General features: G+C 43.7%; 3 protein-coding genes and 1 long non-coding RNA gene across 11 annotated transcripts in view; 2 read left to right on the top strand and 2 right to left on the bottom strand.

Annotated features, from left to right (window-relative positions):
* Positions 1-25,255, bottom strand: part of PPCDC (phosphopantothenoylcysteine decarboxylase) — a 165,537-nt gene that overhangs the window by 86,931 nt on the left and 53,351 nt on the right. The gene's annotated exons all lie outside the window — the stretch shown is intronic.
* On the top strand, positions 72-1,866 carry LOC309518568. The gene is made up of 2 exons (XR_014213503.1): positions 72-689; positions 1,247-1,866. It is a non-coding gene; the product is annotated as an uncharacterized lncRNA (long non-coding RNA).
* Positions 1,616-11,664, bottom strand: B2M (beta-2-microglobulin). Its single transcript, XM_082198895.1, has 4 exons — positions 11,445-11,664; positions 6,875-7,150; positions 6,511-6,548; positions 1,616-2,463 (listed from the first exon to the last, which is right to left on the bottom strand). The coding sequence occupies exons 1-3, from the start codon at positions 11,650-11,652 to the stop codon at positions 6,538-6,540; spliced, it is 495 nt and encodes a 164-aa protein (XP_082055021.1). The 5' UTR covers positions 11,653-11,664; the 3' UTR covers positions 1,616-2,463; positions 6,511-6,537.
* PATL2 (PAT1 homolog 2) overlaps positions 14,786-25,255 on the top strand; it is a gene marked incomplete at its 3' end in the record, with an annotated part of 28,263 nt that continues 17,793 nt past the window's right edge. The window contains exons 1-7 of one of the 8 annotated variants that reach the window (XM_082198436.1): positions 14,786-14,951; positions 17,501-17,603; positions 18,635-18,993; positions 21,160-21,228; positions 22,591-22,656; positions 23,634-23,780; positions 24,533-24,619. In XM_082198436.1, the coding sequence (XP_082054562.1) occupies positions 14,814-14,951; positions 17,501-17,603; positions 18,635-18,993; positions 21,160-21,228; positions 22,591-22,656; positions 23,634-23,780; positions 24,533-24,619 (969 nt within the window). In that variant the 5' untranslated portion in view covers positions 14,786-14,813. Of the gene's footprint in view, positions 14,952-15,272; positions 15,316-15,374; positions 15,494-15,873; positions 15,987-16,566; positions 16,652-16,895; positions 17,604-18,634; positions 18,994-21,159; positions 21,229-22,590; positions 22,657-23,633; positions 23,781-24,532; positions 24,620-25,255 lie in introns of those variants that run through there. The other 7 variants (XM_082198438.1, XM_082198435.1, XM_082198442.1 and 4 more) reach the window with 7 other exon arrangements.

The raw sequence follows: 25,255 nt of genomic DNA on the forward strand, positions 1-25,255 counted from the left end.
AGATCAAAGCTTAACTTCCATCAAAACAGGCCTGTTTTTATTCTTTCCTCAGCATTGCTATCCTACTCCTTTATGCTGTATAACCAGAAATATCTCTCACATGGTATCCATGGTCAATAATTACTGATGTATGCTTCCCCATGGTCAATAATTACTGATGTATGCAGGAAAAAATCCACTTTTGCCTTGCATGTGACAAGGTGTTTGAAAAACATATTTATAATCTTGGTAAAATCAGTTGTTTACCATCAGTTAGATTCCCTCTCCACTCTGGAACTGTGGATGTTGGCCCAGAATATGCTTTTGTGGGTTATATGATCTGCTAAAACAACCACGAGTCTTATAACACCTTAAAGGCTAACACATTTATTATGGTATAACATTTAATGGTCTACAGTCTAGTTCATCAGATGATCCTGAGTAATGGGTGTATATATACACAAGCACACAGCAATTTCACATTGCAGTCTTCCTTTGATGTTCCTTTGTCCTAGGGTGGCTACTTTTAGATCATATAGTCTCCTGGAAGGTAGAAATGTTCCCTTACTTGCTTTTGGATGCTGCCATTTCTAATCTTAGATTTGCGATCATTTATTCTTTCACAGAAGGAATGGCCTGTCATGGAGAACTCAGAAGGGCATATAGCTTCTTGCTTAGGGTGTGTTTAGAAATGCAGCCTATTGCAAAAGGTAAAAATCCCATCAATTGCCAGTCCCACATTTGCTCCTTCAGGAAGATCAGTGTTTCTGATTGGTCCTGCCTTCTTCTGGAAGAAGAGTTAATCCAGGGGTCGGCAACCTGTGGCCCACAGGGGTCGTTTAACCGGCCCACGAGCCACCCCCAAACTGAGCAGCCTGCCTGGAGTGTCCCCGTGCGCTGCGCTAAAGTGGTGCAGCACAGCACAGCGACTTGCTTCCGCGGCACCAGAAATTGTATCTGAGCAGATGCAGGTAATCACAGGCACTCACACACACCCGTGATCCGGCCCACGGAGGGATCTCCGCTGGATTGAACCGGTCCAGGCGAGGTAAACCTTGCCAACCCCCGAGTTAATCCTTTGCTGTCAGCTCCCCTCTTCTACAGGCCAAGAATTACAGTATTTATCATAAGCAGAAAGCAGCGAGACAGTTTGCTTTGTTCTGAGCTCTGCAGTTTGTTTTTAGTTTTGTTTTAATTATTTTTTAAAAAAGTTACAGCTTGCTGCTTATGGGCAACAAGCATATTTTACTTATCTTCTTTTTCACAGACTCAAAGGGTTATCTGGGACCCCCACCCCCAAGTCATGCAACACATTTTGAGACATTGGGATTTGAGTTCTGATACAGATATAATTTGAGGCCTATTTTGTGAAAGGAGTACAGTGTGATTTACAATCTCCTTATTTTGATTCTTAAAGCTCGCTTTTAACTGCAATTGTGTAATGAGAGGAGAAATATAACACTCCTTATGATTAGAACATGTTTGTAAAATCTGCTGGTGGATGTAATCTTGCATTTTGGATGCAATTCTGTTTACACTTACCAGGGATAAGGCCTATTTAACATAATAGGACTTACTTATGAATAAACATGTGTGGGCGTGCCCTGGAAAACCAATAAATCAAGGCCACCAACTGTTACAAAAGGAAATCTTGGTAGAAGTACTTTATTAAGAGTTTAATAAATGCCAATACTAATAGCATTACAAGTTACATTCCAGACAGGCCAAATGAGAAACTAATTCATAGTCAAAAAAGTGAAATATATAGGATACTCAGAGTAGATCCACTGAAATTAATGGACCAAAGTTACTCAAGTCCAATAACTTTAATGGCTCTATTCAAAATACAACTAGTACATGATGCAACCCATAAGCCTTTCTACTTGCTTCTTTTTGGAAAGATTCAAATTCCTACAATATAATGAGAAGGATGGGAAGGATTGTGTCGATGACTTTTATTGTGTAAATAATGTTGTCTTCTCTTTTCTTTTCCTCTTTTGACTTTGTATCTTTGTTATTTCTTTATTTTTTCCTCTTTTTTGTTCCTTTAGAAATTTTCTATTTTCTACATAATTTTCTTTTTCTTCATATGTAAAGAGATAGCATATGTTTGTATAGATATGTAAATTTTTAATCAATAAAGATTTAAAAAAAAAATCCTGGAAGATTTTGCTGATAGAAGTATTTGAAAAATCAACAGTAGGTTACTTTTTTTTATGAAGCCACACTGCAAATCACTGAATGTTACAATAAATGCATGACTGATCAGATTTCCAAGGCAATCTTCAATTGTCTGCCTACAGTGGACAACATATATGAAAGCCCACATCATACATTTCAAAGTCTCAAGCACAGCCCATCAGCAGGTCTTGATGTATGCGGTTCATGATGGAAAACTATCCAGAAAGCTACAAAATCAGTAGAAAAGCAGGAACAGCGCTGGAAGAATGCTCAAGGGGCAATAAAAAGGTAGGCTCTTTGGACCTGGAAAGAAAAAACATAAAACCAACTTTTATACTGACTCATGTGGGAAAAAAATCAAATGCTGCCAAACTACAATTAACCTCAATGTGGTCTTGAGCATCATTATTGCAACTTAATCTTGCCTGTTAGTGGCAGGGGAAAGCAGGATAGCTATGTAGAAGAGCACTTTGAACAGTGAGAAGTATTGGGAGAGCTAACTAAGGGCTGAGCTGCAAATCCAGAAATCTCTTGGTTCATCAGGAACTCACTGAGTGGCCTTGACCAAGTCACACACACCCCTCTCTCTTAGTCTCAAGCCCCTCCCTCCACCCCAATACTGATTTCAGAAGGGTTGGGGAGCATGTGGTGTAGTGGCTAGAGTGTTGGACTAGGGTCTGGCAGTCCAAGGTTCGAATTCCCAAATCAGCCAAGAGACTTGCTGGGTGATGTTGGGCTAGGCATAGGGCCTTCTGGCAGGTCCCTCACTGCAAAAAGTGAGGTTACAGGGGACCATGCAGAGGGCCTTCTCGGTGGTGGCGCCCGCCCTGTGGAACGCCCTCCCATCAGATGTCAAGGAAATAAGCAGCTATCTGACTTTTAGAAGACATCTGAAGGCAGCCCTGTTTAGGGTAGTTTTTAATGTTTGATGTTTTATCATGTTTTTAATATTCTGTTGGGAGCTGCCCAGAGGGGCTGGGGAAACCCAGCCAGACAGGTGGGGTATAAACAATAAATTATCATCATCATCATAGCCTAAACTACCTCATAGGACTGAGGATAAAATGGGAGCAGAGGCAGAGAAGCATGCATGTTACCTTGCGTTCCTTGGGTGGGGGGAGGGAGGTGGGATATACATGAAATAATAAAATAAAAACGGTGTTGGACTTTAGAGGAGAAATTCATCCTTGCATGAATTTGTTTTCCTGTTCCCTTCGTATCCTGCCTTTTTCTACGACTGTGGGACAAGGCTGCTTTGCTCTTCTGTCGCAAACTACAAGGAGTGGCCTTTTTACACAGTGGGAATTGGTAGGTTTCATGTACCACCTCCCCCCAAGGGAATGACACAGTGGTTGTAGATGGGGCCATAGGAAGTTCAGCACACATTCAATATAGCCCTTGTGGTGGGTACATTTTATGGTTTGCATTCATTTTTAAAAACCAGTCTGCTCCTTACTGCTAAGAGTTATCTGTGTGCAACTGTATATATAGTTCCGGAGTCCTGTTCGCAACATGAGCAGAACACAACCCGCGTCTGCGCGGGTCGCAATTCACCGCGTCTGCGGCGTGCGCATGACGTCATTTTGCGCATCTGCGCATGCGCAAGTGGCGAAACCCGGAAGTAACCCTTTCCGGTACTTCCAGGTCGCCACTGGACACAACCTGAAAAAATGTATCAAGAAGCAAACGCAACACAAGGTATGACTGTAGTGTAATGTTAGCACACCATAACAGTAAAATATCATTCGTATTATGACGCTATAATACACCAATGCTGATTTTTTAAAAATAGTTTGCTGCCGCCGCACCCCCCCCCCCAAAAAAAAAACCCCACCAAAATGACAGTTTCTGGTCATTTATCAATACAGTTGCCAATGACCAAAAAGGTATTTTTAAAGAAATCATTTAAAATCAACACTGAAAGGATTTGGTTGGTACTGTCATCCATGTTACAGCATGCCCAACCCAACTCACTGGGAGAAGTGAAGTTACAGGGAACCAGGCAGAGGGCCTTCTCAGTAGTGGTGCTCGCCCTGTGGAACGCCCTCCCACCAGATGTCAAGGAAATATACAACTATCTGACTTTTAGAAGACATCTGAAGGCAACCCTGTATTGGGAATTTTTTAACGTCTAATGTTTTACCATTTTTTATGTGCCGTAAGCCACCCAGAGTGGCTGGGGAAACTCAGCTAGATGGGCCGGATATACATAATAAAATTATTATTAATTTATTAGTAGTAGTAGTAGTTGTAGTATACATGGGCAGGCTGAAAATTATGTGCTGCGGCAAGTGCAACAAAATGGCTGCCTGCCATACTCCTCCTTCCTCCTATTGCATAAACAGGAAATGTGGCTGGGGAGGAGGGAGAGAGGGCAGCAGTAGAGGCAGTTATATTGTGCCTCTCCCCGAGAAAAGATAAAGATTGAGCAGGAGAGCAGGAGATGCAAGGGAAAACTAGCTGTGTACAACTGGTGGTGGGTCAGGATGAGGAGGACAGTAAAGAGGAGTACATATGGTTGGGGGGGAATAGGGTCATAGCCATCCTGCTTTGCATGCAGAATTCCCCAGCTTCAACCCCAGACATTTCCTGGCAGGGCTGGGGGAAGACCCCTAGAGAGCTGCCAGTCAGTGTAAACGATGCTGAGCTAAATGGACCAATGGGATGACTCACTAAAAGGGTACTTTCAGTTTTGCCCCAAGGGGGTATAATATGTTCAATAGGATATTCATCACAGTGGCTGCTCCCCCTGACCTGAATGCTGATTAAAAGACTTGAGGGTTCACCCAGCACCTCAGAAGTTGAGAGAGAGGTTTGGAGCTCTGAAGGCTTCCCACATTCTCATTTACTCTGCCCAGATTTCAGATTCTCACAGCATTCTACAGTCTTTCTTTCCTTATGATTGTAACCAGAAAAAAATATTTTAGCAATAAACAATTCCTTTGGGGGGGAAACCACCCACAAAAGCAAGGTGGCACCCACAGTAAAAGTTCTAACAAATGTGTGCTGAGCTGTGATAGATTCAGTTTCCTGATATACGTCCAAGACTGACTCTTGAATAAAAGTCAGAAGAGTGGCCCAAAGGGCATCTGCACTGAAGAATATTGTGCTACTCTTCTGTTCCTTCTGAAAAAAGTTGGGCTTTAGGCCCTTTGAGAAAGAGAGCCATGGAGAAAATACAGAACAGCTATGACTGACTGGGTGCTGGTGGTGTGTGGATGCCTTGTATGAAGGGAAGAAACAAAGCACAGCAATTCCACACTAAGGCTCCAATCTGAACTCTTTACCTGAGATTAAGTCCCACTGAATTCAACAGGACTTACTTCTGAGTATACATGGTTAGGATTACACTATAAATGCCTAACATGGAAGAACTGAAGAAGCCTTGTGCCCCCCACCTAAAGCTTTGGAACCCCCAGCATTTTGAAATAATTATTATATATTAAAATGTGTTGTATTCAGCTTTTTATTTACGGTAACTCAGAGTAGCTACACTGAAATAGCTACGGCTAACTTTGCTCCATGAATCTGAATGGCTCCACTCTTGAGTAAAAGCTAGCTGAATAGAACTATTTTATTAATTTATGAATCACCTTTCATGGGAGTTTCAAGGTGACTTAGTAATGGAACAGCTAAAAACAGATTCAAAAGCAATACAATACCCCCTCACACACAATAAAGACATATTTTTAAACAATGTGAGGAAAGGGGGAAACAATAGTCTTTGATCTCTCCACAAAGTATCATTGCAAGGGGTAAAGCTATGTTATAGTAAGACACTAGAAGACAGAGTTCTGGAAAAAACTGGTCTTGCAAATTTGTGGAGAATCTGGCATTACATGGCACCGATTGGCTAGTACCTCAGATGTCACAAACCCACCTACCCTCAATCTCTAGAGCAGTTTGGCCATCTGAAAAAGCTTCCATATTTCCTCAATTCAGACCAACCAACCCCCTCCGACAAATAAATGTCTGGATGGCAATTCAATTTTTAAAAATAAAAATTAAAAAAGGCAAAAAGCCCACTGGAATAGTGAAGTAGGGCAGATGGTGGGCCAATCCAAAGATCGATTCGCTGCCAGATACATCCATCACAGTAATTGCAACTGGGAGTAAAAGATATGGCTCAAGAATTAGGTGCAAGTTCCTTTTCATATTATATCTGTTTTCACCCACAGTTTATAACTAGTCCAACACAAAATTGATCAATTTGTCCCTTATGAGAGAAAGGAAAGGTATTTCTTTAAATAAATAAAAAATCACATTATCATTCATTAGTTATTTTTGTAAAATAACTGCACTTTTATAAAAAGTGATGATTAAATTAAATAATAATCATCTATGTCTTACCTTTCCTGCTGAGGGGTCATTTGGTTATTACTCTTGCTCTGTAGAAGAAGAAAACAAGATAAGCGTCTCTCGGACATAAATTGGTCCAATATTTTAGGACAGTGTTAATCTGAAGCACCTACAGATTTCTTGCAACTTGCTGAAAGATTATGGTCAATTAATGTCTACTGCTCTTACAAAGGATGACTAGGTGTTCTTGACTACTTGTAGCAACGTACAGATGCAAATCTTAGCCTGTGAACGTCATCTGAAGATAGGTGTTTTCCGGAGGGACTACAGATGGCAGAGCACAGCTGTTCATGTTTCAAGACTTGGCAAGAAAAAGAAAGGGAAGAGAAAGAAGACCACAGTGGCAGATACTCACCCCATTTGACAACTTTTGGTTTAACAAGGGTGCTGTGTTCCACTCTGCAGGCAACCTCTTCTCCATCTGGAGTGACCTTGGCATAGACAAGGCGATTGAAGGCCCAGGTTTTGTCAAAAGAAAGGTCAGACTGTTTCACATCTTCAAGTGGCTTCCCGCCCTTCTCAATTGTGATGTTGATTTTGGGAGGGTGGAAGTTGTCCACATAGCAATTCACAATGTTTTCTTTGCCCTTCTCCACAGGATAGCGGGAATAAACTTGTACGTTGGGAGTTCCTGTAGGAATGGGTGAAAGAGGTAAAAAGGCAAGGTTTAAGGATACAGGTTATCATCTGCCATGCTTTATTAGCTGCGCACTCAAGGGCTATATCCAACCTAGGAGATAAATTTCCTACCTGGACATTGCTTCCATACAAGAAGCTGCATGTATACAGTGGTACCTCGGGTTACAGACGCTTCAGGTTACAGACTCCGCTATGCTTCAGGTTATAGACTCTGCTAACCCCGAAATAGTACCTCGGGTTAAGAACTTTGCTTCAGAATAAGAACGGAGATCAGGAAGCGGCGGCGCGGCGACAGCGGGAGGCCCCATTAGCTAAAGTGGTACCTCAGGTTAAGAACAGTTTAAGGTTAAGAACGGACCTCCAGAATGAATTAAGTTCTTAACCCGAGGTACCACTGTACTGTCAGAGACTGAAATAGCCCATGTGGTCCATTTTGCTACATACACATAGAACAGGAGCCCACTAGTCCAAGGTGGTATCTGGTTTTCAACATCTAAACATCACGGTTTAAAAATATATCACTATGTTTGAAATAAGGGTGGAGCTGTGTAGAGTCATTGGCTGGCTTAGCAGATTTCCCCACATAGTGATTTTTTGCTGGTGCCTGCTCCTGTGATTTGCTGCCCCCTTCATGTATTTGACTTTCTGTGGATACATACAAGTGTCTTTCTAGCCTTACCTGTCCTGGAGGTGCCATGCATTGAATGTTCAGCATGCAAAGCAGAACTGCCCTGCCGCCCTTCTCTCGACCTGTGAAATCTGTGGTCCTCTAGATTTTGTTGGACTACAACTCCAATCAACCTGGATCACTAGCCATTGATAGCTGGGACTGATGGGAGTTGGAGTCCTACAACACAAGGAGGGCCACAAGTTGCCTATTCCTGCTCTATGCCATTCATCTTCCCCTACTAGGTTGCAGCCTAACCTAAAGGTGGTTCACAACAGCACTCTACCAGTGTACTAATATACTGTACAATAAAAAGATGAGGTCCCCAAATGCATGTTTTGGGGCTAAACTAAAGATGTCCTAAAGGTAGGTTCCGGGCCTGAAAAACCAGAAGATTGCTGCGTACGTAACTAGGAGAAAAGGGAAATAAAAAGTGAAAGCAACATTTGATCTGCATTCATAAAAGACCAAGACGCCATTTCACTTGCTTTTCTAGCTGCATGTGATAGTAATGAAAACAGAACTGGTCAAAGGCCAATGACTAGTCAGAAAGTCCCTGGAAATGAGCCAGCAAGGGGCAATGGATAAATTATATGTTAATACGCCACCTTGAGTTCCACCGCAGAAGAAGTAGCAGATATAAATGTAGGTCTCCACTGTTTGTGTATTTGAAATTAAAGGAACATTCTGGTGTGTGTTTAACTCCTTCCCTGCTGGCCACCTCCATGCCACTGCCTTTCACTCCCTGCCCCTCCCCCAGTGTTCCAGATGAATGTTTTACACATCTGGAAACTCAAAAGGCAAAGCAGCTTGGGGCAAGGATTAAGACACATCTCGTCCTCAACCCTGGGCCACAAAGTACAGTGGGTCACCTGCCCTTCATTTTCCGACAACGGCTTCAACTGCTGAGTGGAAGGACAATTTCACGGACAAGATTTCTAACTGTCCGTCTACTCTGAGGCAAAAGTGCACAGGAAGTAGTATCCAGGAACTTGGTCCATTCGTGCAGGGATTTACACTTGCACAACTTCCCTTCTATTCCCACACTATGGCACACCCTTCCCAAATCCACTACAGAGGGTTGAAGCAACCCACATAACAGATTTAGTTCAGATGCACAAGCGTAAGCGCTTTCACACACTTCCACTTGTCCCATGCCTATAAAGCACAGATCCGAGTTTTTCCTTTGCCTCGCTGCCTTCCCACTTCCACTCTTTAGTGCCAAATCCAAACAAACCGTGACCTGCAGAAAACTCGACAGCCATTTGTTCCAATTTGATACTAAAGGTCAGGTTTCCCTGGGGGAAAGCGGTGGTGCAAACTGAGGTGCAGATGTACCCTTAATATTTGCTCTACCAGAACTGGTTACTTAGTGCTGTTAGATACAACCCACCATTATTTTGACATAAAAGCAGCTGCGGGTGTGCTCAAGTTTCATAAAAGCAGCAGTGATTAAGGGGGTGTTTCTGCTCCAAGTGTCCTCTCCGCAAACTGCTATTAGCTCTACAGTGGAAATAAACACCAAGGTGCGTTCTTCTGTGGCAGAGGCTTCAGAAGGGTGATGGGATGGGAAAACAATGTCAGGCCAGAGCCTCAATCTAAAGCACTCCTGCACTGGCTGTTTTTAAGTAAAAATTAAAGCACTGGGAGATCTTGTGGCTTGGCTCTGTAAGCCTCTTTTTAAGTTTTCCACTATTGCCCTGGCAGCATTTCCAGCTTTCAGTACAACCTTATCAAGGGCTTTTTTATGACAGTACTCACCAGTGGCGTAGTGTGGGGGGTGCAGGGGGGGCCGACCGCACCAGGCGCAACATCTGGGGGTTAGGGTTAGGGGGCGCAAATCCACGGGTTAGGGGGCGCAAATTACTTGCCTTGCCCCGGGTGCTGACAACCCACGCTATGCCACTGGTACTCACTGGTGCAGAGTACGGCCAACTCTCTCTCTCGTTGCCCACAGCAGCCATTTTGTGATGGCACCCATGACACTTTTATCACATAAAAGTACTGGCACCTCATTTTTGGCCCCCAAAAATTCTAAAGCTGACCCTTTGCGCATACATGAGCTGGAAACCCAAAACGGGAAGGAGATTTTCAGGAAAGCAGTAGGGGGAATTGAAATGGCCCCCAAAACAAGGGTTAGCGCATGTGGGCTTCCTTCTCCTGAGGAATATCGCTGGGGGAAGAGAGCATCATGTAGGTGCTGTCACTATGTAGGGGCAAGATTGGGCACAGAGGGCAGCAGCTTTTGGGGGAGGCGGGTGTTAGCTAGCTTAAATACCCCTTTTCTTTCCCCTAGTGAGATAGTGAATATGAACTCTCCCTTCCCCACAAAATGCTTGTGGGGTGTGTGCACGCATGAATTTACCTGTAAACTGCCTAAATTCACATTTTAGAAATTCTATTCTCCTGAGTTTAACAGCTGTAAAATCCTCTAGTCTGCAGTAAAGGGAGGAGGCGGTGGGGAAGGAAGCTTAGCTCACAAAGACGGCACCACATAACAAAAAGTGTCCCTTCTATCAGGATGTTACTGTCTCATTGGAATCAGAAGGTGCTGTACATTGAGCTCCAAAAAATCCCACTGAACAGACATACTTCTGCCCTCCCTCTTCTCGAGTCATCTCCCATTTTGCATTCTAGTGCTAAGACAGCCTTTGCTGGGAGCCCTGCACTTGTGGTTTGGGCCGGAAGTGTGACAAAAAAACCAACGATGTTTTAAGAAGTTAGAAGCACAAAGGAAGGCGAAATGTTTCTCAGATGCAGGGAAGCCATCATGAGCCTTTGTTGTTTTCTACTGACTCACTCAGGTCAGCTGCTTCCTTCTGCCCCATCAGCTTCAGCAAAACACGGATTAGGCCCCCCACAAAAACTCCAAAAATAATCAAGGAGGCACTCTTAACTCTTTTAATCACCCCAATTACCCAACAGGATGAACTAAAACAACACAAACTATACGTGTTTACTCAGAAGTAAAACAACATAGCTCAGTTGGTTAGGGGGAAAACATACAGTACTTAGGTATACAGGCATATGCAGGTTGTAGGTTCGATCCCCATAAGGGGGTTAGACTAGATGATCCTCAGGGTCTCTTCTAACTCTTGGATTCTATGAAAAGCCCAGTTGCGTTCCATAGCGATTGCTTAATATGATGTTTAGGATCACAAACACTAAGGAACACTTTAGCACCTTTAAAAGCTCAGGCGGAAATCCTACACAGGAGTAAGACCACAGTGGGACTTAGGGGGAAAAGCATAATTAGGTTTGTTCGCCAAGGTCACCATCCTTATTTCGGAGTAAACACACTTAGAACTGCGGTTTAACAAATTCAGGATAGGACGAGGTTTCTTAGGCTAAAGCCTGCTTGACATATTCCACGTCTGCCACTATGGATCTTAATTCTTTAGCAGTGCAATGCTACATACGCGCCCCCCGCGTATATAATTAAAACCCACCGAGTTTCATGGTGCTAAATTTTGGACCAGTGGGCACAGGGAGAGGTAACCCGTGTCAAGCTACTCGTGAGAACGCGCGCCTCTTAACCCGTTCACGAGGTCTGCCCCTGGAAGACAGCCGAAGCGGGAGAGGGAAAGGGTTGGGCGGGCTGCAACACAGCCTTACTTACTTGGAGTGGCCTCCAGGATACCGACCAGGAGAACGAGCGCCAAGCACGGCAGCATGAGAGCCTTCGCCATGGCAAAAGGTGACTCGCAGCGTCCGCTTCGGAGTCTCGAAACTCGGCGACTGAGACGGCAGAGTTCGGCCGAGGGAACTTCACACCCATAAATCGCTCCTTTCTGACCAATCACAATAACGCACAGATCACGCATCATTAGTAGCCGGGGAGATGTCTCAGCGCAAGCTGGCTGAAAGGCCCCGGGGACTTTCCAGCACATGCGCACTCCCGCCGCACGATGATTTTTTTTTATTTTTATTTTTTGTATACTGTATTTTACTTTCAGTTTCCGTTGCTTGGAAGGCAGACCAGTTCCGAGAAATGGGAGAAGCGCCGCTGCGGCAACAAGATAACAATTGAACCAGGGCCAGAGTGCAAGATGTTTTTTTAATTATTATTATTATTATTATTATTATTATTATTAATGTTCCAGAGGTTCAGATAAAGCCTGATACCTGTTCAGAACCTGTGGCATATTAAATAATAATAATAATAATAATAATAATAATAATAATAATAATAATAATAATAATAATTGATAGCACAGAGGTGCTGTGATGGGGCTCCCTTTGAGGAAAGGTTGCAACGTTTGAGACTTTTTAGTTTAGAGAAAAAGCAACTACATACGCTTCAGGTTACAGCTCTGCTAACCCAGAAATATTACCTCGGGTTAAGAACTTTGCTTCAGGATGAGAACAGAAATCATGCTCTGGCGGCACGGCAGCAGCAGGAGGGCCCATTAGCTAAAGTGGTGCTTCAGGTTAAAAACAGTTTCAGGTTAAGTACGGACCTGCAGAACGAATTAAGTACTTAACCCGAGGTACCACTGTAAAGGGTGACATGATTTGTTGTTGTTTAGTCGTGTCCGACTCTTCGTGACCCCCTGGACCAGAGCACACCAGGCACCCCTGTCTTCCACTGCCTCCCGCAGTTTGGTCAAACTCATGCTGGTAGCTTCGAAAACACTGTCCCACCATCTCATTCTCTGTCGTCCCCTTCTCCTTCTGCCCTCCATCTTTCCCAATATCAGGGTCTTTTCCAGGGAGTCTTCGCTTCTCATGAGGTGGCCAAAGTATTGGAGCCTCAGCTTCAGGATCTGTCCTTCCAGTGAGCACTCAGGGCTGATTTCCTTCAGAATGGATAGGTTTGATCTTCTTGCAGTCCATGGGACTCTCAAGAGTCTCCTCTAGCACCGTAATTCAAAAGCATTAATTCTTCGGCGATCAGCCTTCTTTATGGTCCAGCTCTCACTTCCATACATCACTACTGGGAAAACCATAGCTTTAACTATACCAGGGGTAGGCAACCTAAGGCATGTGGACCTTCTCAATCCGGCCCACGGACGGTCCAGGAATCAGCGTGTTTTTACATGAGTAGAATGTGTGCTTTTATTTAAAATGCATCTCTGGGTTATTTGTGGGGCATAGGAATTCGTTCCTTTCCCCCAAAAAAATATCGTCCGGTGCCCCACAAGGTCTGAGGAACGGTAGACCAGCCCACGGCTGAAAAAGGTTGCTGACCCCTGAACTATACGGATCTTTGTCGGCAAGGTGACATGATAGAAGTCTATAAAATTACTGTGTTCATGGCGTGGATAAAATAGATGTAGATGAACTCATGAACATCCAATGAAACTGAATGTTGGAAGATTCATTGAGAAAAGGAATTTCTTATTCACATAGCACATTGTTGAACTGTGGAACTCACTCCCACAAGATGGTTAGGGGCAGTATTGCTTCTGAATACCAGTAAGAACAGGATGCTGGACTAGATCAGCCCATTGGCCTGATCCACCAGCCTCTTCTTGTCCTCTTACCTAAGGTGGATGCAATGCAGCCGAAAACAGGGAATACAGATGTTGCCGAAATGGAAGGTGGCGAGATTTATATACCACGATAAAAATGAAAAAGCTGTTTACATACAATAGCATGAGATATTTCTTAAAATAGCAATGAAACCAGACATTCAAAATTGTTAAAATAAAATTACCAAATACAGATAAAACCAACAGCTTTAAAATATACATACTAAACTATGTCATAGTGGGTAGTTCAGTGAAGGTGCCGAGCCAGTGCCCAGCAAGTGTGAAAAATGAGAATTCCATAGGGATCATAAGGAACTGAAAAGACAGCTGCCAATATAATGCCATTAGGCGAATCTTATGTTGTGACTGCGTTTTAAATACAGAGTGCAATTCTGTGTGCAGCACCACAAAAGCCTGAGAGAGTTTCCAAGCAGGGCAGCCAAAATGTGCCAAGAAGCTGGGGCTACTTCCCCGAGGACAGCTTACTATATTAATAATAAATAAATAAATATTTATACCCCACCCATCTAGCTGGGTTTCCCCAACCACTCTGGGCAGCTCCCAACAGAATAGTAAAAACACGATAAAACATCAAACATTAAAAACTTCCCTAAACTAGACCGCCTTCCGATGTCTTCTAAAAGTCAGATAGTTGCTTAATATAATAATAATAATTTATTACGGCCATAGGCCCATACAGATAAAAACAAGACATAAATAACAGCTTGTGCACATGGGAAAAAACAGCCGCTAAAACACTACTATAACAATAAAATACTATAAGATGGAATGGCATACTACGCCTTAATTAGCTTGTGGTGCTCCTTGGCAACACTTTTGGGTAAGGACAGGGACCAGGAACCTAGCCACTTTCAGGGTCGTATGGGTATCCTTATCCTGCAAGATTTGGGCAAGGTGGAATTTTGGTGGGGTACCCTCTAGTTTCTGAATGATTGATCCCAACAAATTTGCCCGTGGCACCTTGAATAAGGGGCAAGTGAACATAATGTGCTGAAGCGACTCTGGCGTCTCCTTATCACATTCGCACATGGCGGAGGCTTGGCCCTTTGAGAATCTATGTCTCAGGACATTGGAGGGAAAAACGTTAAACTCAGATAGTTGCTTATTTCCATGACATTTGATGGCGTTTGACATTTGGCGTTTAACTCTCTTCTTTTCGCACAGGATGCCCTACAGAGTCATCCAATGGTAGAGTTGCAAGGGACACCCTGAGGATCATTCTAGTCCAACCCCCTGCAATGCAAGAAATCTGGGCCTCCAACCTCCAACCTAGATCTTATCAGCTCCAACCAGCTGAGCGAAGCGTTGCTTTGGCTCTCCTTTTATTCCGCACAGGGGCTTTTCGTTTTTGCATTTTGATGTTGCGGACGCCAAGGCACAAATGCAATAAATGACAAGTGGGAAGATTTCGCCCGGAGCCTCAAGATACATAAGCGATGGTGCCAACCGAGAGGCGAGCCTCGCAAACAGCAGCAATAGCGGTATATTTTTAAATGAAGCCCAGCAGCTGCTGCCCCTCCCTTAACGAGGCCTCTTCAAAAAGAGGCAGGAATGGGAGACGCCGTCGAGGGAAACGCGCGTTCCCGATGGCGGAGGGAGGGGAAGCGGCGGCCGGGGCCGCGCAGGATCTGGTAAGCGATTGGCGCCGGAGGGATCCCCGGCCTCTGTTGGCGGCCAGGAGCTCCACCTCCTCCTTGCTTTCTGTGTTTGCAGCTCCTTGAGAGCCGGAGGGAGAGAGTCCCTGCTGGACGTTCAGACGTTCCACCAGCGGCTCTGCCCTCCCTCTCTGGGGAAGTCCGGGCGACACGCGTGTTTCGCCTGGATGCTTATTATTGTTGTTGTTGTTATTTCGGGGCAACGGAAGACGAAAAGCATCGGGCGGTTTAAGCACGCTTGTTTCAACGAGTTTTTTGGGGGGGCGGGCGGGATGAGTCCAGTGGGGTTTACACGCGTTGTACACGCGCACGTCGGCATGAGCCTCGCTTGAACACGGAGGTGGGGTTTGCGGGAAGAGTAAAGGCTGGAGCTGCAAATCGAGGGTGAGGGAAGCACCTGCGGAGTCACGTCTCTCTAGGACTCACCTGGATGCTCTTTATTTTTATTTAATAATAATAAATTTTATTTATACTCTGCCCTCCCCAGCCAAGACCAGGCTCAGGGAGGCTAACACCAGGTATAAAGACAATTGATTAAAAGACAGCTTAAAAACAAGATTAAAGTACAACATTCAAATGCAGCCTCAATTCAGTTAAAACTCAAATCAAAAACTTTTTGGGGGATAAAACAAAATCTTCACCAAGGCCAACTATCCAGACTGGTCCTACGTGGGCCAGAAAAAAGCCACACCACGCAGCCTGATATATTACCTGAAACCAGTGCTTGCTTTCTAGGGGGATGCAGGGGGACGCATACCCCTAAACATTTTGTGAATCTAAGTTTGGCATCATTGAGGGGCAGTATTTCAATATGAGTAGGAAAATGAGAGTACCCCTAAACATTTTTTTTCAGAAAAAAGCACTGCCTGAAACACTTTTTGGTGTGTGTGGGAGTGTGTTCCTTAAAATCCCTGCAGGCTTACTGTAGTAAAAGCCTTCCTGCCACATTCAAATCTGCTAGCTTTTAACAATACAAGTCTACTCAGAAGCAAGTCGGGTAGAGTTCCGCAGGTGTACTTGATAGTGGCTGTACATTCTTGTAGCTTTGGCTTATTTAATTACAGTAACAAGATTTGCATGTTGCTTGATGGTAAGAAAACATGAGCAGTTTACAAAAACACAAAATGAAACACAAGTTATCAGTGAAAACGGGTCCTTTAAAACATTCAAAAGAACTTTGGCAGGTAACGTGCCTATAAACAGTCAAAGGGAACAAGGGTCGGGTTTTCTTGGACTGGCCACCTTTGGAAATGACCCATGGCTGTGTGGGAAATGATAAGGGGTGTGTGTGTTTAATTAATAAATCAAATTTCTATAGCATTCTTCGTCCGATGATCACAAGGTGGTTTGCAGTATAAAAAGTGACCAATAAGGTTTAAAGACGCATTTCTGGCTGGGTGGTGATGGGGTCATAGAAGAAGTTACGTTGGTTATTGTGACTAGATGTTTGCGAGGAACTAGTGTACACTGAACTAGGATTGCCATATTTCAAAACAGTGAAAATTTGGACAGAAATTATTTTGTTTTTTGCAAAGTTGTTTAGCTGAGCTTTTTTTTTTTGGCAAGGTCGCAAATTGTTGTTTTGTAGCTATTTTAAGGGGAAATCGGCACTGCTGGCATGGGCTACTATATGTCCGGATTTCCCCAGGCATTTGACCAATACAGTGGTACCTCGGGTTAAGTACTTAATTCGTTCCGGAGGTCCGTACTTAACCTGAAACTGTTCTTAACCTGAAGCACCACTTTAGCTAATGGGGCCTCCTGCTGCCGCTGCGCCGCCAGAGCACGATTTCTGTTCTCATCCTGAAGCAAAGTTCTTAACCTGAAGCCCTATTTCAGGGTTAGCAGAGTCTGTAACCTGAAGCGTATGTAACCTGAAGCGTATGTAACCCGAGGTACCACTGTACAGTAATTGTGAAGTTTCTCTTTCCCCAAAATCTTGGAGCAGGGCACGTCCTCCTCCTTGAGATTAATAAGTCTCAAGCCTCAAGTCAGTGAGGGTTACTTAACAGGTGACCTGTTGCCAAGGGGCGGCCAGACATCTGAGTCTGAATATGGGTGGGTTAAAAACCCAATGTAATTGCTGCGTTCACATCACAGTAAACCATAGATAATGATTTACCATGAATGCATAGATGGCTCCTTTCCCACCCCAGTGTGAACAGAGGCAAGAAAAAACAATCTCTAGCTTAATGTTGTGTTGTGTCTGAACTGGAAAATGTTTTAGTTCCAAACTGTGGTGTGAAACCAGGGTTTCTTCTTGGCTTACCAATCACAGTTTGTTTGAAGTGAAACAAACCCCAAACATTAAACCAGGGATTGTGGTTTGTTGGTTCTGATAGGAGAGGATGATGTTGGAGCCATTCTTGCATTCATGGTTCATAGTTTACAGTGATTGCAGGAACAAGTTGGCTTTGGTTCTGTGTACTTAGTTTTGGAAGAGGTTTCGATACTCTCCATCGATTTCTCCCACAAGGGAGTTGACAGCAGGATGAGTCCCTTATTGTTTCTCCATCTCCAACCAGATCCTGGAGGATTACTTTATGACGGAAGAAGAACCTTTGGGTGACAAGACAGCTGAAGAGGAAGAAATTGATCTTTACGTTAACTTGACGTTCACTTCAACAGGTAAGGAAATATTTAAACTGTTCTGGAAATAATAGTATATGCCAACAAAAGCAAAGCCATATTTTCAGTTTTTAAAACTCAAAGTCCCCTCAATGCAATTCAAAAAAGCGGCATTTCACTTGAATAAAAAGCTGCATACACCCCACGCATTTAGTGCAACCCCAAATCCTGAAAACTAGTTCATCGCTCGCAGAACTACCATTCCTAGCATCAGGGCCATCTTAAGTATATCCGGCTCCGTGGTGCAAAGATCCCTCCGGTGGCCCCCCCCCCATTTCCTTCACCCAGCCTCTGCCTCTTCCCTGGTGCCTGTGCCACGGTGGCCACGGCAGGTGGAGGCTCTGGGCGCGGCGCTGCTTCGGCGCAGCATGGCGGAGGCAGACGAGAGCAGCAAGCTGATGCCGGGAGGCACAGCGTCCAGTCCCCGCCTCTTCCCTGGCGCCCTCCAGATCTTGGATGCCCTGGCGCCCTGCGCCACTTGCCTCTATGGGCAAGACGCCCCTGCCTAGCACCTTTAGCAAACTACAGCTCCTACTATTCTTTGAGCGGGTAATATTCTTTAAATGTCTGGTGTGTTCACAGCCAAAACAAAATTCCAAAAGAATCTACCAAGATTGACAATGGCAGTGGTGTGTCTCTTCTACAGTGTGTGATTTTTTTGGCTGTCTAAGGCATGGGTAGGCAAACTAAGGCCCAGGGGCCGGATCCGACCCAATTGCCTTCTAAATCCAGCCCGCAGACGGTCCGGGAATCAGCGTGTTTTTACCTGAGTAGAATGTGCCCTTTTATTTAAAATGCATCTCTGGGGGTTTTTTGGGGGGGGGGGCAAAGGGATTCGTTCATTCCCCCCCTCAAATATAGTCTGGCCTGCCACAAGGTCTGAGGGACAGTGGACCGTCCTCCTGCTGAAAAAGTTTGCTGACCCCTGGTCTAAGGGCCTGCTTCCTGCATTGTAGTTGATTCGCTGTGGCAGGTAAAATGTTGCTGCCCTCTTCCTAAGATCCCTCCTTCTGTTCCCCTCACTTCTAAAGCTTACCTGGAGCAGACTAGAGGGAAAGTCCTGGAGACAGATGCAGAGCAGGCTCATGTGGGCGGATTTGAGGAGGTGATGGTGACTGTTGGGGAAGAGAAATCTGAAGCTACTGAGGCAGAACCCATGCTAGAAGATGCGGCAGAGAATGAAAGCCTTCCCACTGAGCCACAACATGCTTATGATGATGGTGATGCTGAAGAAGAGGAGGAAGGGGAAGAGGAGGAGGAAGTGGCAATGGCTGACCAAGATGAGGAACCTGCATTGGAGAAGGATCATGAAAGCAAGGAAGCTGGAGAGCCAAACAACCTGGGAGACCCAGCAGTTATGAGAGCTGTGCGTGGCCAACGTACGTTGGAGGTAAGATAGACTTAAGGTGTGCCACACAAGACTTCTCTTACAGTCTTGCCAGTCTCTTCTGTTCATTTGGTATTTGCAACCAAACGGGCAGAAGGTTTGGTAAAAGAGTTGGATCGTATGACTTGGGGTCCCTAATATGGATAGGGTGAGCATGTGACGTTTAAGGTGTTTTGAGAGTAGGTGTCAGCTGGGGCTGTTGATTAATGATCTGTGTAAAATATAAATTGCCCTTTGGGTGTCTTGTACTTTGAGAAAGCTGGATAACTTGAGGCCAGCAATATGGAGCCGATTCTATCATTGTGACTTTTGTTATGTAGGAATTAACTTAGCAACCCAGCCCAGCAGCTATAGAGGGCACCATTTTGAAAATGGATGGTGTTGTTTTCACTGCCGCATAGAATGAGCTTACATTCCAGGTGCATAAATCTGTGTCACAAAGAAGTAGTACAGCATTGCTGTCAACTTTTCCCTTTTCTTGTGAGGAATCCTATTTGGAATAAGGGAATTTCCCTTAAAAAATGAGAAACGTTGACAGCTATGTAGTACAGTGGTACCTCAGGTTACGAACTTAATTCGTTCCGGAGGTCCGTTCTTAACCCAAAACTATTATTAACCTGGGGCATGCTTTCGCTAATGGGGCCTCCTGCTGCCTATGCGCCACTGGCGCGCGATTTCCGTTCTCATCCTGGGGCAAAGTTCGCAACCCAAGGTACTACTTCCGGGTTAGCGGCGTTTGTAACCCGAGGTACCATTGTAGTTTTGCTATCAATTAATATACCACTTACATAGCAGCATGCAGTTAATCATAAAATCCATACGTAATTAAAATACACTATAAAACACATCCATTAAAGCATTAAACATCCATATTTAAAATAAATAAAAACCAAGCCCATTAGAAAATATGCATGTAAAAACAGCTGGATAAAAAAGTTCAAGTTCAGGGCACTGCTTACCTGCCTGAATAGGTGTGTCTTCAAGAGCCAGCAGAATGGTGGTACAAATCGAACCAGTCATATTTCTTCTCTAGCTTGAAGTGTTCTTGTTTCATTGGACGGAAGAGATAGCAGTGGGGAAATGAGCTTTCTTGCCTGGCTCACAGCCAGATAACCCTCCCCATACTGAGAAACTAGAGTTCTGTCTTTTTGAAAGTCCAGCCTCCTGCAACTAGTATAAATTGCAGGTAAGTTAGATCTTTGTATATGCTCCTGATATGGCAGGCTTTGGCTGCAAAGGGTAACAAGAACTGCAAGATAAAAAAATTCCTTCCAGTGGCACCTTAAAGACCAACTAAGTTAGTTCTTGGTATGAGCTTTCGTGTGCATGCACACTTCTTCAGATACTGGTATCTGAAGAAGTGTGCATGCACACGAAAGCTCATACCAAGAACTAACTTAGTTGGTCTTTAAGGTGCCACTGGAAGGAATTTTTTTATTTTGACTATGGCAGACCAACACGGCTACCTATCTGTAACAAGAACTGCAAGTCTTGCCTAAATCTACATCCCCTGGCCTCCAAAACCTTTGCATAGTTTTAGAAGTGCTCATAATTAAAGACTAGTCACTTTCTAGTTAAAAATGAGATGAGATGGGGATTTTCAAGCCTCACTGAAATATACTCAGAGTTGCAAAGTGATTTCATGCTCTTTATTCAGCTCATAGTGGTGAGGAGGAATGAATGAAAGTCCCCTCACAGTACCTGCTTTATATACATTATTTACACAATGGGCTGCACATGATTGGCTAATTCCGGAATTCTACTGTAAGCCAATCAGGTTGTGGATTCACTTCTATCTGGAGCAGAATTGGGTGGTTCCTGCCAACCAATCATACTGCTGCATTGTTCTAGGACCAATCAGACTGCTGCATTCTGAATCCTATTGTTCTAGGACCAATCAGACTGCTGCAGTTTGGATCCTATTCAACTCAGTACATAACACTCACCAAGTCCCAACTTGCTTCAGTGGCACTCCCAGCCTTTCTCAACCTGTGGGTCCCCAGATGTTGTTGAACTACAACTCCCATCACCCCTAGCTAGCAAGGCCAGAGCTCAGGGATGATGGGAGTTGTAGTCCAACAACATCTGGGGATCCACAGGTTGAGAACCGCTATGCAATATTTTAGATGTTCTTTTTTAGGCTCATTTTTTGTTTGTTTTGCTTTGCAGAGAGAAGATTCTGCTGTCCTAGATAGCAGAGTTGCCAACGACCTCTCAGATTATCCTACTGATTTCTTGGTAAGACTGCTCCCCGCCCCCCTTTAGGATACAGCCTCCTGTACATTCATTTTATCAGTGTTTTCTGATACATCAGCTGCAGCCATATTGGGATAGCAGGGCCACTGTAGTCCATGCACTTTTAACCTTAAGACCAGAGTGTGCTCTTGTGGGCCTGATCTGGAAACTCCAGGCAATGCAAAATGTGGCAGCTAGACTGCTGGTGGGTGCAGACAAGTGACAGCATGTGACGCCTCTGCTAAAACATCTGTATTTTATTGGGTTGGGTTCAAGGTTCTCATACTAATATACAGTACAAATCCCTGAGCATCCTGGGTCCAGGATACCTTAGACTTCCTGAGCCCTGAGATCCAAACTCGGCCACTGGGATAATCTGATAGAACACAGTTGGTTGTCCCTTTAGTTTTAGCAGCCCAGCTGGCTTCAACTGCGTCATGCTTATTGCAATCCTTTCAATGTGCTGAAATTGGGTTTGAATTACTCAGTCATTATGATTAATCTTAATTGCTTGCTTTCTTCTTTTCCTTTCTCGTTTTGCTTAATTTCATTGAACGAATCTCTCTGATCCAGGGGTAGGCAACCTAAAGCCCAGGGGCCAGATGCGGTCCAATCACCTTCTCTTTTTTTAAAAAAAATCATTTTTATTAATTTTCCAATAAAAACAGCCAATTAACATATCCATCAAATCATAATCATAATCCAATCATAACCCAATTAAAAACAATAAACTAAAATTTAAAAACTTATTACAGTCCAAATTATTTTAAAAAAAAATTCTGGGCTTCCCATAGTCTGGACCTCTGAAGTTATCTCTAATATCTTCGTTCCTGTCTTCTTCTTGTTCCCATATTTTCCACATTCCGATCTTAACGCTTTAAAGTTCTCCGTCCCTGGCTATGCGATTCTCAGTCGTGTCAGAAATCATATATCCTTCCATCCATCAAATACAGTTTTATTTGTGTATATATATTTTTTCAATTGTCTATTTGCCAGCACAGCTTTTCCAATCTTCGAATCCGGGCTGTTGTCCAAGTCTATCATTTGAAGTTTAATGACGCAGCAACTCCCCAGTTGCTAAATCCTTCCAATCCGGGCTGTTGTCCAAGCCTGTCATTTGAAATTTGAAATTTTGGCCCAATCACCTTCTCAGTCTGGTCCACGGATGGTCCGGGAATCAGCGTGTTTTTACATGAGCAAAATGTGTCCTTTTATTTAAAATGCATCTCTGGGTTATTTGTGGGGCATAGGAATTCGTTCATATTTTTTTCGAAATATAATCCGGCCCACCACATGGTCTGAAGGACGGTGGACCGGCCCACGGCTGAAAAAGATTACTGACCCCCGCAGTCTGATCCCTTTCAGACAGCTTCAAAACCTTCCATCTGGAATTCTACCCGGAGGAGAGTCCAGTCGCTGTCTATGATGGAGGTAAGGCTCATTCTACACCACTTTTCTGCCTAGCAAAGGGAATGATAACAGCACTTGCCCTGTCTTTACCACAGAAGCAGCTTAGGGTCAAGTCTGCTGTATCCAATGGCATCTTGCCTTGATCCTTTGGTGCACTCAACACTCACAACAAATGCCAGTGATATGTAAGAAAGATGTACAACCTGAAAAAAAGAGACAAGGCATGTACTTCTGTAAACCAATAAAATAATTAATAAAAATAAATTTTAAAAAGAAAGAGAAACTAAAGACCAGCCTTTCTAAGACTACAAGTTCTTGAAACCAATAAACCAATTAACTCATGAACACCTGTGTAAGCAATTAGGCTTCTCTGGTAGGTTTCTGGAACATTCTCCACTTCCAGTTAACAGAAGCTTACGCAAACAGTTTTCTGCAAAATTAATGATCAGTCCCCCAACACTCCTGTCCCCCAAACACTTTAGGCCAATATCTGCATCCATATACAGTGTCACTTAAAATCTGAGTTGGGAGTCACTTCAGAGCATGAACTGAGAGCAAACCAGAAATTCACCAAAAATAGAAATTTCTCTAGCTACCGAGATGGTGCAATGCGCTTCACCACAATATCCATGGGGGGTTAATTTTGGATTTAAAGGCTCGCAACAGAATGTTTAAAATGTGATAAAACATCAGACACTCTAGTGTGCATAAAAATGCATACATGAATGAAACTAACATGTGAAAATTCAGTTATAATTAGGAAAATTGCTTTGTAAAAGTGTGTATATTGGCATAAGGGCCTGAAAATGTATATTAGAAATTTGCATGAAAGCGCTGATGAATTTTCATGAAGGCTTTCTAACAAGCAAATCGTGCACTGCTGCGGGAAGTGGAGAACTTAACACAGGAAAAAATGAGAAACCAAAATGGACAGATATATCCCATCCCTAACCACCGTATAATTGTATTAAATATTACTGTTGCCTCTTATGCCTTAGGCGCTGGACAGGGCTTCTATGTCCCGGGTCAACCTAGATCTTTTGGCCTCACCGGCGCAGAGAAGCTATCTAGACACATCTGGCCTGGAGCGTCCAGGCTTCCGTGGGAGAACCTTCAAGACCTCTTCTCAGCGCTTCATGCGGCAGGTAAACTGGCTTCATCACCTGGCCCTGTCTCACTTCCGCCCCCCGATCCTCAAACCCTCAATCTTGCTACTGTCATTCTGTGCTACGCAGAGCTAATTTTCCAATTGCTTGTGTTAGAACGACAAAGCAGTTGTCTGGGTTTACTAGTCTGGAGTAACCGTTCTATACAGTATGCAGAACGTGCACCTAATGCCTGGGATACCTGAGCTGCTTTGGTTATGCCCGCCCTGTGGAACAACCTCCCATCAGGTGCCAAGGAAAGAAACAGCTATCAGGCATTTAGAAGACACCTGAAAGCAGCCCTGTATAGGGAAGTTTTTAATGTTTGATGGTTTACTGTGTTTGATGTCATACCGTATTTTTCGTTCTATAAGACGCACCAGACCATAAGACGCACCTAGTTTCTGCAGAAGGAAAACAAGAAAGCAATATTCTCAATCCCAGAAGCCAGAACAGCAAGAGGGATCGCTGCGCAGTGAAAGCAGCGATCTCTCTTGCTGTTCTGGCTTCTGGGATAGCTGCGCAGCCTGCATTTGCTCCATAAGATGCACACACATTTCCCCTTACTTTTTAGGAGGGAAAAAGTGAATTTTATAGAGCAAAAAAGACGGTAATTTGTTGGAAGCTGCCCAGAGTGGCTGGGGCAACCCAGTCAGATGAATGTAATAATAATAATAATAATAATAATAATAATAAATAAATAAATAAATAAATATTTTTTTTAAAAAATTGTCTTTGCTACTGTCTCACAGCAATCTCCCACAATGTCTGGCTCTATGAGATCGCCTTACCTGTTCACTCCACCCCGCAGAACACGGCGTGTACTTGGCCTTAATCAGGTAATGTCATGTGTCATGTCGCCTTTGTTGGTTGCCAAGTTGTTTCCAGGTCAATTTCAAGGTATTACTATTGATAAAGAAAGCCTTGATTGGCTTGGGACCAGTTTACTGGTGGGGGTTACCTTAGACAATATGTTCTCACTTGTTCACTTTGATCTGCAGAACTTTCACTGTTATAGGTGACATATATTAATTGTTCCACAATTGTAAAAAAGAAAAAGGGGGGTATTTCAGTGTGGCAGCACCTACACTTTGAAACTCCTGGTTTATTGGCAGCTGTTTAAAACTCTTTGTTTAGGCAAACCTATCCAGCTGCATAGATGTTGATGTGTTTTAATCTATTTTACTATTTTAATCATGTGTTTAACTGCTCTTTATTGATTTTTCTTTTTTTAAAAAAAATATTCCTTGTAAATGGCTTTAGAGTTCTACAACAGTCCAGTGGCATATGAATTTTGTTAAATAGATAAAAATAAATGTGTAGCTTAGTTCCGTTCTCACAGAAAACTGTTCCACCTGCACTTCCTCTTTTAAATTTAGATGTGCCATGACTTGTGATTTCCTTTTACACAACCCAAGGCACAAAATTGCCGTTAGTATATAATACTAATGGACATCTCACTTCTGAGTGCCGGC

Source organism: Podarcis vaucheri (genome assembly GCF_965113315.1).
Source record: "Podarcis vaucheri genome assembly, chromosome: 14".
NCBI lineage: Eukaryota > Metazoa > Chordata > Lepidosauria > Squamata > Lacertidae > Podarcis > Podarcis vaucheri.